The sequence below is a fragment of the Lithobates pipiens genome, unplaced genomic scaffold, assembly GCF_037356315.1.
Source record: "Lithobates pipiens isolate NorthernLeopardFrog02 unplaced genomic scaffold, aLitPip1_a1.2 Scaffold_3, whole genome shotgun sequence".
NCBI classification, from domain to species: domain Eukaryota; kingdom Metazoa; phylum Chordata; class Amphibia; order Anura; family Ranidae; genus Lithobates; species Lithobates pipiens.
The window spans coordinates 2,134,652-2,152,976 of NW_027507790.1; the positions used below are offsets into that span (position 1 = coordinate 2,134,652).

Consider the following 18,325-nt stretch of genomic DNA (forward strand, 5'->3'; position numbering starts at 1 on the left):
CTGACACTGGCACCACTAATGCAGCACAAAGGAGTTAATTAACTGCCACTGGTCACTAATGCATCAGCGACCAATGGCAGTGTAGGCTCTTTACTATGGCTCTTTAACATGTGATCAGCTGTGCCCAATCACACCTGATTACATGTAAACAAATGCTGGCTATCTGCATTTCCTTTCCTCAGCACCATCAGTGTCTGAAGAAAGGAAGGTTGATAAGTTGATTTCCTGTGACAGGGGCATATTTACACTGAAAATCAGTGCTCTGATTATCAGTCTAACTCCATCAGTGCAACCTATCAGTGCCTCCTATCAGTTAATCCTCATCAGTGCAGCCTCATCAGTGCCTCCTATCAAGCTAAACAGAGTGGTAGGGAAATGTGAACAGTGAGATGTAACATTACAGTGTTGTTGCCTCACTCACACTGAATGAACGAATGAATGAATGAGTGACTTGTATAGCGCTACCTATCAATGTACAGTAGGAAAGAGTCTGCCTGTAGCATTGCATAGCTGAGTAAAAGGCAGAGCACAGCGGCTAAGGCAGTGCTGAGCAGAGAGGGGTAGTATAATCCGTATGGGCACCTTTAGTAACATCAACATCAACAGAGGGGCAGTTAGATGACTGGCCATCCAGCCCAGAGCAGGGGGAGATGATCAGTTATATAGAAAGGAAACAAGAAAAAATAGTAAAGATGAGTTAATGTGTTAAAGATATGAGCTGCGACTCTTCTCTTCGGTATAGAGGGTATAGAGGGATGTCCCATGTGTCTTATAGTAACCTCCTAGAGACCTCAAGAAACCCATTCTCTCTAGATAAAACTTAAAACTGTTTATAAAAAGAATTAACAGTGATGGTCTCATATCATTAATGTCAAGAATAATATATTTAAAGAGGATTGACATGCTTACCTGTTCATACAGCATTTTTCCATATAGCAGCAATGTTCTTTTATTACTCTACAGATATTCTTTTCCTCCTTTTGTACTTATTGTAGAATGATTATTTTTAACAATGCAGTAAGTTTAAAGCTCTTATTTGACCAATCACACAGCATTTATATTTTATGAAATGCTATTTTATATTTTATGAAATGATTACAGTTGTCTAAAAGTCCTTATTTATATGATAGTTTTCTTTATGGGATAAGAAGATTGTGAATTTCAAATCTTGATGCGTCTGCTTGTCTGCTTTTTTCCTTGCAAAAAAGCTTGTCTGCTTTTTTCCTTGCAATAACATATCAAAATTTTCAAGCACTGTAGAAGGTTATATAAATATTATTTTTAAATTGAAACAAATATGTAATGCAGTTGCAATAGCGGCAACCCAGATTTCTATTCAACAGTTAATAGCATTTATTCCATAATGTTTTATCATACCGTACCACATGAGAAAAATAAACTACAGACACGTTTTTCTTTGTATTGGATACAGTGGATTAGGGTTAGAAAGCCTGCTAGGCATAAATGTATTTTATTTTTATTTTTTATTATACTCTTTTCTTTTGGGGGAAGATTTCTCCAACTACCCCCTTAAAGGGTAGTTACCTTGATATTGGGCTTGATTTACTAAAGACATGGAGCACATTCACTTTGCGAAGTAAATTTCCCCTCACTCGCTAAGCTAGGTAAAAATGTATTTTGCAATGTGAACAAGCTCTATTCCTTTAGTAAACCTTTTAATGAATAAGGAAACCTTTCAAAAGTGATTTAGGCTGACCATGCACTCAGTTTTTTTTTTATATACTTAGCCAGTGAGCTGAATGAAAAAAAAACAGATACCCCCATCCACACAAACAGAATTTCCCCTTCCCCCACTGGAATATTGTATTCTGACAGCGGGACCTGGCAATGTCAGAATACACTGCTCAGTGGATGCAGCCAATTTGAGAAAAAAGTTCCCGCTGAACCGGCTGGATTTCAATCAGTGTATTACCAGCTTTAGTTAGCAAGTAAAACCTTACAAAGGGTCTAGCTATTTGCTCATTACATCTAACCTATATCAAAACATTAACCACTTTAGCACCGGGAAGTATTTACCCCCTTCCTGACCAGAGCACTTTTTGCAATACGGCACTGCGTTGCTTTAACTGACAATTGCGCAGTCGTGCGACCTTACACCCAAACAAAATTGGTGTCCTTTTTTTTTACCATAAATAGAGCTTTCTTTTGGTGGTATTTGATCACCTCTGTGGTTTTTATTTTTTGTGCTATAAATAAAAAAAGAGCGTCAATTTTGAAAAAAAAGCAATATTTTTAAATTTTTGCTATAATAAATATCCCAAAAAAATATATATAAAAAAACAAATTTCTTTCTCAGTTTAGGCCAATATGTATTCTTCCACATATTTTTGGTAAAAAAATTGCAATAAGCGTATATTGATTGGTTTGCGCAAAACTTATAGCATCTACAAAATAGGGGATACATTTATGGCATTTTTATTATTATTATTCATTTTTTTATTAGTAATGCCAGTAATCTGAGATTTTTATCATGACTGCAACATTATGGTGGACACAGCGGACACTTTTGACACCATTTTGGAATCATTGTCATTTATACAGCGATCAGTGCTATAAAAATGCACTGATTACTGTATAAATGACACTGGCAGGGACGGGGTTAAACACTAGGGGGCAATCAAGGGGTTAAGCGTGTCCTAGGGAGGTGTTTTAACTGTGGGGGGGTGGACTACCACTGACATGACATCGATCACACCTTCCGATCACAGGGAGCAGTAGATCCCTGTCATGTCACTAGGCAAAACAGGGCAATTCCTTGTTTACAAAGGCATCTCCCCATTCAGTTTGCTCCATGAATTGATCGCAGGCCCCTGGTAGGCATGGTCACGCATGCACTCCCACAATGCTGAGATTTAAAAGGGACGTACCGGTACGCCCATTTGCCCAGCCGTGCCATTGTGCCGACACACATCGTCGTACGCTGGTTGGCTAGCGGTTAAAGAGCATCAAGGTTCATGTGTAACAGTCCAAATAAGTTCCATATCTGGTTACTATAGTATGTGATGGAAAAGCCTGTGGTCGAATGTGCCTAACCTTAGCTCTATTAGTCCAGGATTATTCTACATAGAGAGAAAAGATTTGACACTATAGAGACAATTGCAAAAAAGTTTGAATGTGCCTAACCTAGCTCTATTAGTCGAGGTTATTTGACATAGAGAGAAAAGATTCAACATGAAGATTCGACGAAGCAGTCGCCGAGAGCGGACATATATGGTCAAATGACCCACCCATAGGCTATAGCAGAATTCTAATGTTGGTTGACTAGTAATAATAATTAATAAATATAATTATTACTAGTGTCATACATTAGAATTCAATTATAGCTTGTAGGCGGAACATTCGACCGTACAGTTTAGCTGCTCCGTCGAATCTTCTTAGAACATTTGAAAGACACCATAAGCCTTCAATGACAGATTCGACCTTAATTATTTCGGATTTTTGAACGAATGCATTTTTTAACGATACAAAATAAATAAAAACGAATTTCAGGAGTAACTATATAAATGTGTTTTTCGGACGAAAAAAATTCCGAAAATAAATATTTCAGTGTGCACACGTCTATGGTACAGTGGAGCATTGTTTTTTATGCAACAAATAACAGATAAATAAATATTGTCAGTTCAAAAACACCAATGCTTATCAATTATTTTCAGCAAAATTAACTTTGAGCTTATGCAGTTTAATGGGAATCTGCACTTTGTTTATTCAAGGCAACATGACAGTCTCCTGAAAACTCATGCCCCTAGCCCTGACAGTGGAACAGAGCTATGAGGGAGTGCAAAAATATATATATATATATATATATATATATATATATATATATATATATATATATATATATATATATATATATATATATATATATATAAATTGGTCGAGGGCACGCACTGGGCATGCTCTGCATCATCCAATCATATGCAAACAAATTGCTGTTTTTTATTTTCCTTGCATGTGATTGGACATTCATTGCAAAGTGAAGCTTCACCTCATTTACTGAACTCTGGAGCAATTGCACTTGCAAAGTGCACAGTCTGTTTGCCTTTAGTAAATCAACCCCCATGGGTGACCGGTCAGGGGAAAGTATATTTACTATTTTCTCTAACAGTTTGTTTTTAACTTTACTGCAGCATTTTGGCATGGCATTGGCCTGAATAAATAGGCAGACTTGATTTTTTGTGGTCTGCTTTAACTCTTTCATAATCAAAAGATTAGATAAAAGGAGTCAGGATTAAATGTCTCATGTACATGCTACATTTTCAGGTTACATCACGATGCAACCATATCACGTTAACAATGTCACAGAATTCTTTCTCGTTGGATTTCCGTCACGTTCAGAGATGCAGTTTTTTCTATTTTTTGTCTTTCTAATAATATATGTTTTAACTGTGACAGAAAACATGGTGATCATTATAACTATCAAACTGAACATAAAGCTCCACAAGCCAATGTACTATTTTTTATGCAGTCTGTCTTTCTTGGAAGTCTGGTATGTCACGGTTACAGTGCCCATTCTTCTAGGCCACTTCTTGACCCAACACACAATGATTACCTTTGCTTCTTGCATGGCTCAGTTGTACATCTTCATATCTCTTGCTTGCACTGAATGTGTGCTTTTAGCTGTTATGGCTATTGATAGATATGTAGCAATATGTATCCCTCTGCGTTACACAGTTATCATGAATAACACCTGTTGCAAGTTCATGGCAGTGGGATCTTGGCTGATTGGTTTTTCCATTGCTATGTTTAAAGCAATTTTTATTTTCAGGTTACATTTGTGTGGCCCTAATACAATCAACCATTTTTTCTGTGACATTTCCCCAGTGCTGAATTTGGCTTGCACAGATGTATCACTTGCCGAACTGGTAGATTTCATCCTAGGTATGATAGTAGGTCTAGTACCTCTCTCTGTGATATTCTTCACTTATTTCTCTATCATAAGGGCCATCATAAGAATTCCAACCACCCAGGGGCAGATAAAAGCTTTTTCCACCTGTGCTTCACACCTCGCAGTTGTTACAATTTTTTATTCAACAACATTTTTTATATATGTAAGGCCAAAAAAAATCAGTTCATTTAACAGAACCAAATATGTATCCATTTTCTATTCCATTGTAACTCCTCTCTTGAACCCAATTGTCTATTGCCTTAGAAATAGAGAAGTGAAAGTAGCATTGAAGAAGACACTCCAAGGATGTCATTAACAAATGCGATTATTGCTCGACCAAACCTAGTAAAAAATGTTTTGTTTCTTAAAAGGTTACACTTTTATCTTAAAGCCAATATCAATTGTTTTTTTTTTTTTCTAAATTCATATTCAGCCCATTCCCTCCCACTCTCTGTAAAGTATATTTTTCTTGAAAATTTCCTTCTTCTTACTTCAAAATCTTCTTACAAGTGGCAGTCAAGTGAACTCTGACCTCTCGGTATTTGATCCAACAGCGGCATGTGGGAAATGTCTGTGACACTTCACACAGTTTAATGCAGATACTTTTATTGACACAATATGCTACCACATTGTAACCCGGAATAAGGATCCTGAACCCTTTGCCCAGTTTGACTAATCAGACTGCTTTTAAAGACCCTAAGACCTGCCCTACCGTTATGACATTTACAATACAGATGTAAATTAAATACAAATAAATGAAATTGCAAGTTTCTGCTTTATTTTGAACATCTGAAAATTGATGGAAATTATGAGAGGAATTCACCATGACTGGATTCTGTGTTGGATACATTGGGATATTCATATACGTGTTATGACCTACCTATGCTTGGAGGTCATAGCTGTATGAGCGCTTGAGATTTTTTATCACTTCACATGGATATTTTCAATATATTTGGGATGCTTTTCCCTATTTTATTTGTTTGTTTTTGTTTTATTTACTCTTGTTTTGTTTTGTTTATTTTGGGTGATTTTAATTGATCAGAGTAACACCAAATACAAAAGTGATCTCCAATAAATAACCAACATCGACATACTAAAAAATGAACAATTCAATGATAAGATATGTTCTTATGTTCTAGCCCTACCATTTCACAAAAAAGTGTGAAAATGGTAAAAATGACATGATACGGCTTCGGACAAGTCCTTTATTAAAAAATAAAAAATAGAAATGTCCCACGAAGTCCATTCATCTTCTTCTTCTCGCACTCTGACAGACCAGAAAAAAAAACACCCCCTCTGATGAACAGGGACATCCCTATGGCTTCCCTATAGCGTCAGAGGGGACGGGGCCACCCAGTAACGTAACGTCGTCACATGACCTTAAAAAAAGTTCACCACTAACGCCACAAAAGCGCACAACCCTTATTGGCAGTTTTTGAGTGCCTCGGTGTGAAAGGGGTCTTAGGGTCAGTGATAGTGTGTTTTTAGGTAGGATAATAAAGCAGCTAAATGTGCAATATTGTTATTTTATTTTATATATATTTTTTGTTTAGTTTGTGCCAGTTATCTTATGATATTAAGAAAAAACTAGGAGATATACTTTACTATTTACCTCTAACTAGAAGGCCAATTTCTCCTGGAAAAAAAACTAAGTATTCACCTGGATACACAAAGTAGTTGCGATGAAATGTTCAGTTTTACTAACATAGGTCACAGCTGCAAAGCCATGCTCAGATATTAAGATTTGTTTGTCTTCTTTATGAAGGGGTAAAAATAACCAGAGAGGAGGTTTTATTTCAAAATCTATTTTATTTAAAAGGTCCCATCCAAAAATCCAAAAATCGAAATATCTATCTATCTATCTATCTATCTATCTATCTATCTATCTATCTATCTATCTATCTATCTATCTATCTATCTATCTATCTATCAATAAATATATATATATATATATATATATATATATAATTTTATTTTTATTTTTACTTTTTTAGGACAGTTCCTAATATACTAATACTAATCATACATAATAATAATACATATCCTATACTGAAATACCATTTTTTTTCTAGCCACTGATCACGGGTGTAATGCTTGCTTTGCAGGCTCCTTGGGGCAGATTAAACACACATTTTAATTTCTTAAAGAAATATGTTGATTTCTTATTTGTTCCCCCAAAGGTGAACTTATCCTTTACCCTAATAAGTGGGTCACATGTGCTTTATCAACAGAGCTCTCCATTTTTACATCTCTCCATAAACCAACAGACCCATACAGGGCAAAAAGAACAAAGGCAATCTTCATCACATAACACCATTTATTACAGTACTTATAAAGTAAAGTAAAACTATTAAATTTTCCAATAGTTTGTACCCTAAATCAATCCATCTGTGTAATTGAAAAAAAAAGAAAAGCTTTACTAAAACAAAAAGATTGCAGGAAAAAAAAAAGAAATGCCACCCCTTGTATGATAAATTGAGAATAAAATGTCCTTAAAGTGATTGTAAAAGTGATGTTTGTAACAGACATGTTTTACTTGCCTGCTCTGTGTAGTGATTTTGCACAGAGCAACCCGAATCCTCCTCTTCTCGGGTCCCTATTCTGTGCTCCTGGCCCCTCCCTCCTGTTGAGTGCCCCCACAGCAAGCAGTTTGCTATGGGGGAACCATAGCCCAGCTGCAGCTCTGTGTGTCTATTCATACACAGAGCCATGGTTGGGCCCTGCCCCCTCTCTTGATTGGCAAACTGACTTTGATTGACAGCAGCGGGAGCCAGTGACACCACTGATGTGTCTAAGCCAATCAGGAGGGAGAGTCCCGGACAGCCGAGACACTTGTAGACATCGCTGGACAGAGATGGGGATCAGGTAAGTAGTAGGGGGCTGAGGGGGGCTGCTGCACACAGATAAAAAAAACCTTCTGACTTTACAACCTCTTTGAGGGTATATTAACATCAGATGGGGTGGGACTGTGTTGGGCGGCTTTTCCAGCGCAGTCCCACCTTATGGACAAGGCAAAATGCTTTGTCTCATATTTGCCCGGTTTTACAGCACTGTATTTTGGTGGTGTGTGCACTGAAAAGGTTACTGCATGCATTACCTCTTATCAATGCAGTACAATGAGAGGCAATCCACTGCACTGCGTTGCCAGCTATTGAACTATGTGAGATGTCTTTGTAACATCTCAATAAACTTTGTATATAAAAAAAAGGAAACAGCATGATCCACCAAACTCAGCTCTTCATCACTGTGCTGAGCTCAGCGGGATCACATTGCACACCAGCTGCTGTACTGTAAATTCAGAGGCTGGTGTGAACCAGCGCCCAGAGTCCATATTATTATGATGTTATATATATTGTGAGGGGTTAGCTCGGCAGCGGGTGTGTGTGACCCCCTGGATGGGTTCACAACACAAAATCAGGCACAGCAGACAGCGTTGTAGGTGCAAAAAACAAAAGATGCGGTTTATTTATGCTACATGCAGTGATACATATAACAGCCAAACAAAAATAAAACATGAAAATAAATCCTGGTCAGCTTGACCTCTAACTACACACTTAGATTCCCTGTCTAACAACTGAGTGCAGCCTTGTGCTGCACCAGTCCCTGTCTCTGTTGTAGAGGTTTGCCACACAGGCGTTAACTCACCGCACAGAACAGGTGTCACACTCCCCAGTCTATACAACACAAAACTGGTTCCAGGATGGAGCATCTCCCTAAGCATGCTGGGGTTTTTTGTAGAGGTCTTAATGAGCCCACTTACTTCAGCTGGGCTCATTAACTCTTCCCCTCTAGTTGTACAAGTCTGCATAAAGCCTGAATCTAGGGCACACATATTTCCCATCCTGGATACAACCAGGTGACTTTACCTGCCTGCTGCCACATACCCCCCCCTCTTGTTTCAACCTTGGGGTTGTAACACAAGCAGTCAGACACACATGTATCCGAGACAAAGCATCCACATTCCCCATTTTAACACCAGGGCGATGCTTAACTGTAAAGTTAAATTCCTGTAGGGCCAGGAACCACCTATTTACCCTTCTATTGGTCTCCTTGTTTTGAGCCATCCACTTTAAAGGAGCGTGATCAGTCACCAGGTCAAAGTGCCTACCTAGCAGATAGTACCGAAGGGAATCTAGAGCCCACTTCACTGCTAAACATTCCTTCTCAATCGTGGCGTAATTTACCTCATGGGACTTCAACTTCCTGCTGAGGTAAATGACTGGGTGCTCTTCCCCGTTCCAGTCCTGGGATAACACTGCTCCTAACCCAACGTCTGATGCATCAGTTTGTACAACGAAGTCCTTGAAGAAGTCTGGTGAGTACAACACTGGCTGGCTACATAAGGCTGTTTTTAAGGACTGAAATGCTTCTTCAGCCTCTGGGGACCATTTAACCATGACCGACTCTTTCCCTTTTGTCAGGTTGGTGAGGGGCACAGCCTGAGAAGCAAAATGGGGAATGAATCGTCAATAATAGCCAGCGATTCCCAGAAAGGCTCGTACCTGTTTCTTGCTGTTGGGACGTGGCCAACTCTGTATGGCCTCGACTTTATTGACTTGGGGTTTTATCACCCCCCTCCCAATAGTGTACCCAAGATATTTGGCCTCCTCCTGTCCAATGGTACACTTCTTTGGATTGGCCGTAAACCCAGCTTCCTGGATAGAGTCTAGGACTGCTTGTACTTTTGGCAAATGTGAGACCCAGTCTGTGCTATGGATAATCACATCATCCAGGTAAGCTGCAGCATATTTCTGATGGGGCCTCAGAATCTTATCCATTTTCCGCTGGAATGTTGCCGGTGCATTCTGTAACCCAAACGGCATTCTCTTATATTGGAATGCCCCATCTGGGGTTACAAACGCAGTTTTCTCCTTGGCCGACTCGGCCAGGGGAATTTGCCGATACCCTTTGGTGAGATCAAGAGTTGTCATATATCGGGCTGTTCCCAGCCGGTCAATCAACTAATCTATACGCGGCATGGGGTAGGTGTCAAATTTTGTAACTTTATTCAATTGTCGAAAATCGTTACAAAACCGCCAGCTCCCATCAGGTTTGGGCACTAGTACGATAGGACTGGACCAGTCACTCTGGGACTCCTCTATCACACCCAATTCCAGCATCCTTTGAACCTCCCCACGTATTGCCTCCCATCAGGCCTCTGGTATTCTATAAGGTTTTAGTTTTACCCTTTCTCCTGGCGGGGTGATATTGTCATGCTCTACGCCAGATGTTTGTCCCGGCAGCTCAGAGAAAATCTCTTTGTTACGAAGTACAAACTCTTTAACCTCCTGTTGTTGGGCTTTCGATAAGGTGTCTGCTATTCCAACCTCAGGAACGAAGCAATCAGGCTGTGCTTGTGACAAAGTCTCTGCGACTAGGGATTCCCTATCCCTCCAGGCTTTCAGCAGATTGACATGATAGATCTGCTCCGGCTTTTGCCTTCCTGGCTGTCTAACCCTGTAGTTCACCTCACTAATTTGGCCAGAAATTTGCTTTCAACCGTAGGGACTAGCACCAAGACCCTATCCCCCGGGGAAAAAGTACGGGTCTTGGCCCCACGGTTGTACACTCTCTGCTGTGCTAACTGCGCTTGGGTCAAATGTTCCTTTACGATTGGCATTACCTGTGCAATTCTATCTTGCATCAGGGCGACATGCTCAATCACGCTCCTGTGAGGAGAACTCTCATTTTCCCAAGTTTCCTTGGCGATATCCAGCAGCCCTCTTGGGTGTCTCCCATAGAGCAACTCGAAGGGTGAGAAACCCGTAGAGGATTGGGGTACCTCCCTAATGGCAAACATCAGATAGGGTATTAGACAGTCCCAATTCTTTCCATCTCTATCCACCACCTTCTTTAACATTTGTTTTAGGGTTTTGTTGAATCTTTCAACCAACCCATCTGTTTGGGGGTGATACACAGATGTACGCAATTGTGTCACTTTGTACAACTTGCATAATTCTTTCATAACCCTGGACATAAAGGGTGTACCTTGGTCCGTAAGCAGTTCCTTACAAATACCCACGCGGCTAAAAACAAGAGATAGCTCTTTGGCTATGGTTTTGGCCGAGGTATTTCGAAGAGGAATTGCTTCCGGATAACGGGTGGCATAGTCCAATATAACCAAAATGTACTGATGCCCCCAAGCAGACTTCATTATCGGACCTACCAAATCCATTGCGATCCTCTCAAAGGGGACCTCAATGATAGGAAGAGGTACCAGCGGGTTACGGAAATGTGGCATAGGTGCCAACTTCTGACACACAGGGCAGGAGGAACAATAATTTTCTGTTTCCTTCATGACCCCAGGCCAATAGAATCTCTGCAGTACCCTCTCTCTGGTTTTCTCGGCCCCCAGATGACCTCCCAGAATGTGCCCATGGGCCAATTCTAACACCAACTTCCTGTAAGGTTTGGGCACTACAAGTTGCTCAATGGTTTCTTCTGCCCTTTGAGCCACTCGATACAGCAGGTCCCTTTCCATAGTGAAGTAAGGATAAGTGCAAGTCTTATCTGGGTTCACTAACTCGCCATCTATTTTCACCACATTTTCCCGTGCCTTTATTAGGGTGGGGTCTTTTAACTGTTCTGTGGCAAAATTTTCCCTGTGAACCTCAAGATCCGAAAACTCCACAGACTGCATGTTTTCATCTGAGGATGTTGGCTCCTCCCCAGTTTCTCGAGTTTCCCCCGCCAATACCGACAAGGGAAATTCAGGAGAGTCCTCACCACTCCCAGAGGAATTCTGGTCATCTTCCTGGTTTATAGGGGCACCAGTGGGGGGCTCAGGACAATCCCAGAGTTCCCAGAATTTTGGAAAATCCCTTCCCACAATAGCATCATGTGGTAAGTGAGACACTAACCCCACCTGATGAGAGAGGTTACCTTTGGGAGTAAAAAAAAACACTGAAGTTACAGGATACTCTCGGGTGTCCCCATGCACACAAATAACAGCCACCTTGTTCTTCCCAGAGAACTTTGTAGTAACTAATTCAGCTTTTATCAATGTTACCAGGCTACCTGAATCCAGCAACACATCAACATTTCTACCATTAATACACATTTTACATAAATGTTTCTCAGGTCCCCGAATGGCAGCGCATGCAACTGTCAAAAACAGCGACTGACGTCTCTCCCTTATAAAGTCACATTGCATAGGCTCATCCACAACTGGGCAATTGGCTGCAATATGTCCCTCTTGGCGGCAGCGGTAGCAAATAATATTTTTCGCTGCCTCTTGCAGCCTGGGCTTCCCGGGCTGCTCCCGCCAGACCTTAGGTTGAACTCCCACTGTCTCACTCTCTCCACCCTCACCCCTTGGAGTCATCTTACCCACCACTGGGAATAATCTGGTCTTAGGGTGGAAAGTCCATGAGTCCCTGGAAGAGGTGGTCAGGTTCTCTGTAGCCAAGTACCTCTCAACCAGATCCACAAGTTTATCTGCATTTTCTGGATCTCCATGGCTTACCCATTTTTGGATGGCAGTAGGAAGAGCTCTCAGGAAACGATCCATAACAAAACGTTCCACAATGTTTGGTGCGGTCAAAATCTCTGGCTGCAGCCACTTCCTGCTCAGGTGAATGAGATCATACATTTGAGACCTGGGTGGTTTTCCAACCTGAAAAGTCCAATTATGCACACGCTGAGCCCGGACGGCCAGGGTAACACCCAGCCGTGCCAATATTTCTGTTTTTAGCACCACATAGTCTTTTGCTTGGTCAGGCTCTAGGTCATAATAAGCTTTCTGCGATTCCCCAGTTAACAGAGGGGCCACCAGTCCAGCCCATTGCTCCTTAGGCCACTTTTCCCTTTCAGCAGTCCTTTCAAATGTGGTCAAAAACACCTCCGGATCATCCTCTCCAATCATTTTTGTCAGTAAACGGCTCACACCAAAGGATGCGGTATTATTGTAACCACTTGCTTCATTGGTCTGCGGACGTTGCTGTATTAATGTCTCTATTTGCTGTTGAAAACTCTGCTCTTGCTTCTGCAACAGGTCTATAAAGCGGGCTTCAGATTGCTGCTGGGCTTGTTGCTGAGCTTCCAGACTCTGCTGGTGAGCCTTCTGCTGAGCTTCCAGACTTTGCTGCAAAGTTGCATTTGTCTGCTGCTGGGCTGCAAGGCTCTTTTGTAAACCCGCATTTGTTTGCTGCTGATTTGCATTTGCTAGAGCCAGCTGTCTCAGTATCTCCTCCATGCTGGCCTTAACAAAAAAATAAAAAACAACTGCCCGCATTCTCCACCAACTGTGAGGGGTTAGCTCGGCAGCGGGTGTGTGTGACCCCCTGGATGGGTTCACAACACAAAATCAGGCACAGCAGACAGCGTTGTAGGTGCAAAAAACAAAAGATGCGGTTTATTTATGCTACATGCAGTGATACATATAACAGCCAAACAAAAATAGAACATGAAAATAAATCCTGGTCAGCTTGACCTCTAACTACACACTTAGATTTCCTGTCTAACAACTGAGTGCAGCCTTGTGCTGCACCAGTCCCTGTCTCTGTTGTAGAGGTTTGCCACACAGGCGTTAACTCACCGCACAGAACAGGTGTCACACTCCCCAGTCTATACAACACAAAACAGGTTCCAGGATGGAGCATCTCCCTAAGCATGCTGGGGTTTTTTGTAGAGGTCTTAATGAGCCCACTTACTTCAACTGGGCTCATTAACTCTTCCCCTCTAGTTGTACAAGTCTGCATAAAGCCTGAATCTAGGGCACACATATTTCCCATCCTGGATACAACCAGGTGACTTTACCTGCCTGCTGCCACAATATGAACACTTTCCTCACCTGCAGCACCTCTATGAAAGAAGGACATTGGGTACATCCCGCTAGCCAATTCATGTAATAAAGAAGAGGAGCGGGTCCCACTAATTAGGTGTACAGTTGTAGATTTTATTAAAAATTGGTAATAAAAACGTGCACTATATGCACTCACTGAAACAGAAGAAATGGTAAGCATATCAAGCAGCCTCCGTGGTGTCCATCCCTCCAGTCTGGATTCCTGCCTGCATCTGATGCAATGGAGACGGATCAGCTTCTGCAGAGCTTGACAGGTAAGTGCATGGGACACAAGCACTAAAAATGGATCCTTCTCCTGCAACCTAATGGCAAAGCTCATCGGGGAAACAGCCGGAGGTCTGGAACTCATGAGGATGACATCACACACTGCAGGAAATTGAGGGGGTCTGGTAATGCATTTCAGGGTAGGACTTTGTGCGCTGGTGCACAGCTATATTGGAACAGGAAGGTGCCATCCCCAAACTGTTCCCACAAAGTTGGGAGCATGACATTTTCCAAAATTTCTTGGTATGCTGATGCCTTAAAAGTTCCCTTGACTGGAACTAAGGGGCCAAGCCCAACCCCACACCATAACCCACCCTCCACCAAATGATTTGGACCAGAGCACAAAGCAAGGTCCATAAAGACATGGATGAGCGAGTTTGGGGTGGAGGAACTTGACTGGCCTGCACAGAGTCCTAAACCTCAACCCAACAAAATACTTTTGGGATGAATGATAGCAGAGACTGCAAGCCGGGCCTTCTCATGGGATGTCATTAAAGTTCATGTGCATGTAAAGGCAGGTGTCCTAATACTTTTGACAATATAGTGTATATGGGCATCGCTGTCTAACACTCTAAGGCTCCTTTCGCAATAGCAGCAGGGGAGTTGCTAGATGGCAAAAAGACCAGGAGCTTCAGCCCGAAGTCCAAGGCCAGCGGCGGTGGTAGTGGCCCAGTGCCCATCAATGCTGACCACTAAACTCACCTGCCTGATACACTGAGCTACCTACCTGACATACAGTGACCTACCTGACATACATACACTGACTTACATGATATACATACACTCACCTACCTACGTGACACGCACTGACCTAACTGACACGTACTGACCTACCTAACTGACATATACTGACCTACCTATCTGGCACGCACTGACCTACCTGACATGCACACACTGACCTACCTGACATACACTGACCTACCTGACTACATACACTGAACTACATATATTGACAGTAGTGACTCACACTGACCTACCTGACCTACCTGACCAGGACACTTCATGTGTCCTGCAGCAGCAAATCAGCTCAGCCGTGGTGTGCTCCCAACATCACAGCAGGCACTCAGAGGAGGAGAGGAGATAGGAGCGCCGAGCGGGGATCTCACAGTGGTGCAGCGGCCGCATTGTAATTCCCGCCTTCTGGAGCCTGCAACGCCTATGATGGATGTCACACATCCCAAGGTCCCGCCATTGGACCAGTGGGACGTTCCATCATAGGCGCTGCAGGCTCCAGAAGGTGGTACAGTTGTGCATCCCTGAGACCCGGGGCTCAGGGACCCATTCGGGGCTCCAGCCCCCCTGAAAAGTGATTTGCGATAGATCACTTCTTTTCACAGGGTGGTGAAAGGCAATTTTCAAACATTCAAGGGGTGATACTGCCTCCTCCTGATGATGATGATTTTGGACAGCGAGCCCACACCTCAACTGAGACAAGCTCTTAACTTGCAGTAGCTCTCATAGGCCTGCACTGCATCTGTGTGCTTAAAGTTTGTTTACCCGGGAGAAGTATGCAGTGCAGTGTGGGCTGGACTCGGGGAGGCGGGACTCTGGCTGGGGAGAACAGACATCGGACTGAGCGGCAATGCATGGAGCAGGAGAGGGGTACTCTGAGGAGCCGGCCGAGGACACAGGTCATGCGGGGAATGCACAACTGAAGAGCAGCCAGTGCGATAGTCGAGCATGGAGCTCTTCTAGTCACCCTCCACCTCCAGCCACCCGTGGGCATAGTGCACTGGTATCCCTAGCTGCTGCGGCCATATGTAGAGAGGGGCTGCATGGGCCCCCTGCATCACAGGGCCCAGTTGCGGTCGCGACTGCTGCACTCCCTATAGTTACGCCCCTGGCAGTAACGTTTGCCTCACTTCTAAACACTATTGTATTGTAACAATGCCTGTTATGAACAATGATATGATGAGGTGTCATACTGAATGGAACCACAACACTCCTGCATTGAAGCACACCACCAATGCATTGTGATGCTGTGCCATGCTATGGTGTGTTGCATTACAAAACATGGTGCAGTTACATTTTGTATTGCATTTTAATGATTTGCTAGGCCATTTAACTAAATAGGCTGCCTTAATGTGATGCCCAATAAACATACAGTATCACACATGTTAATGCAATACACCACACTGCAATGGCATAAATGGTCCATAAAAACTATCAGTACACAGTGATCTTCCTTTATGCTGTTTTCAAATAAAATGAACAATAAGTCACATACTCATGAGAGAACAAATAGCCAAAAAGAGTGCAGTGCTACCCACAAACATACATTTATAAAAATACCAAATATTACACAAATGTAAAATGAGAAAACCAACAATCCAAACTGTACAAAGAGAAAAATGTGCAACAAACATTTAATCTCCAGTGCAAAGCAGTACATATATGATATTCAAACAAGTTTCAAAAAGTGCTCAAATCCGAATCTTCTCTCCAAAACCCCTATTGTGTGGTAAAATACACCACTCTGTGAAACATTAATCTGCTCACCTCAGGGTAATGATCTCAGTAGTAATAGGAGATCAAAACAGTGCATTCCCCAGCAGGGGTTAATGTGATGGTGTTCACTCTTTCTCCGCCAAGCAAAATCCCCAATTTCTATCACCATATAAGAAGGTACATGGAATGCAAAAAGTGAAAGTGCTCACCAATAAATTTTATTAAAAACAGATAAAATGTCCGAAAACACTTCCAAGTAAAGGTAACAGATACAGCGCATCTAGGTGTATACATACACAAATAGTAGTCGGCATATACAGACAGACCGCTCACCGCAATGTGCCTGAATTCTGGTGAATGAAGTATGATGATGTCATCACCAATAGGCTCCACCACTTATATATGTTATGGCTGCCACAGGGACTACTGAAGTCCTGTTGGCAGACATGTTGCATATAGGGGGCAGAGCCTACTGCCGGTGAAGTCATCATGCTTTATTCTTCAGAATTCAGGGCACATTGCAGTGGGCGGTCTGTCTGTATATGCCAACTACTATTTGTGGAAGTATACACCTTGCAGTGCTGTATCTATTACCTTTACTATAAAGTGTTTTTTGGCACTTTATCTGCTTTGTATAAAATGTCGATGATCAATAGAAGGTTGTTTTCCATTTCATGTATCTTCTTATCTGGTGATAGGAATTGGGGATTTTCCTTGGTGAAGAGAGTGAAGACTATCACATTAACCCTTGCTGGGGAATGCGGTTTTTACCTCATCTTTAATGAGGTAATGGTATATAATGACTATTGATGTCATTACCCTGAGGTGAGCAGATTAAAGTGTTATGGGTTGGAGAATTTTATCACACAGTAGAAGTTTTGGAGAGAAGATCACTGATTATTCACTCTGATTGGGATTTGATCACTTTTTGGACATGTTTGCATATTACATATAACACCATTCTGTCATTAGAAAAGGACTGCACTGCTTGGGACCGGAGATTAATCGTTGTTGCACTATTTGTTGCACTTTTTTCACTGTGCACAGTTGAGACTTTTGGTTTTCTCATTTTAAATATGTGTAATATTCTGGGATTTTTGAAGGCAATGCTGCATTTTTTTATGTTTTGCTATTTGTTCCACTGTGGAGGTGTAGTAAGATTAACTTTTTAGTAATAGCATGCGACTCTGAGTACATTGGATTTGATTGTGCAGATTAATTTTTGTCATTTATTTGGTAGCATTCAGGTAGCTCAATCATAAAATCTTTCACCTCTTTTCAACAGGAGACCATCTGGACAAAGGACACCCCTGGAGAAGCTTTTCAAATTTCAGAAACATCTGGGAAAAGGCAGCTTTGGACGTGTAATGCCATGTACACACGACCGGACTTTCCGGCAGACTAGGTCCAACGGTCTTCCCGATGGACTATCGGCAGAGTTCCGACGGACCTTCAGAACGAACGGACTTGGCCACACATGAACGGACTGAGTCTGTTCGAAAGTCCGTTCGTTTTGAATGTGATGACGTAAGACGAGACTAAAAAAGGATCCGTTAGTCTGCCTGTAAAGTAGCACATCTTTCTGATGTATATTACAGTCCCGCAGCAAAATTAAATTTCTAAAGGAAAAAATTGTATTTAAAATTACTTGCGGCTGTAATGTACTGTCGGCTCCCAGCAATATAGATAAAAAAATCAATGAAAAAAATGTTGTGCGGCCCCCCCCCCCAAGTCCATACCAGGAATGAAATAACAAAATATTAATTTTAACGGGAACCATGTGACAATTTTTTTTTAAAAATGGCTTGAGAGTCCTCCATAAAATCCATATCAGACCCATATCTGAGCAAGCAGCCTGGCAGGCCAGGAAAGGGGGGGGGGGGCGAGAGAACACCCCCTCTTGA

General features: G+C 42.0%; 1 protein-coding gene across 2 annotated transcripts; it reads left to right on the forward strand.

The window, feature by feature from the left end:
- Positions 1-585: 585 nt before the first annotated feature.
- LOC143939945 (olfactory receptor 226-like) lies at positions 586-6,725 on the forward strand. 2 transcript variants are annotated; one of them, XM_077461038.1, is made up of 2 exons: positions 586-1,017; positions 4,149-6,725. In XM_077461038.1, exon 2 carries the CDS (start codon positions 4,254-4,256, stop codon positions 5,220-5,222), a length of 969 nt encoding a protein of 322 aa, XP_077317164.1. In that variant the 5' UTR covers positions 586-1,017; positions 4,149-4,253; the 3' UTR covers positions 5,223-6,725. The 2 variants fall into 2 exon arrangements, with proteins under 2 accessions (XP_077317164.1, XP_077317165.1); XM_077461039.1 differs by having other exon boundaries at positions 587-1,017; positions 4,282-6,725.
- Positions 6,726-18,325: the final 11,600 nt, after the last annotated feature.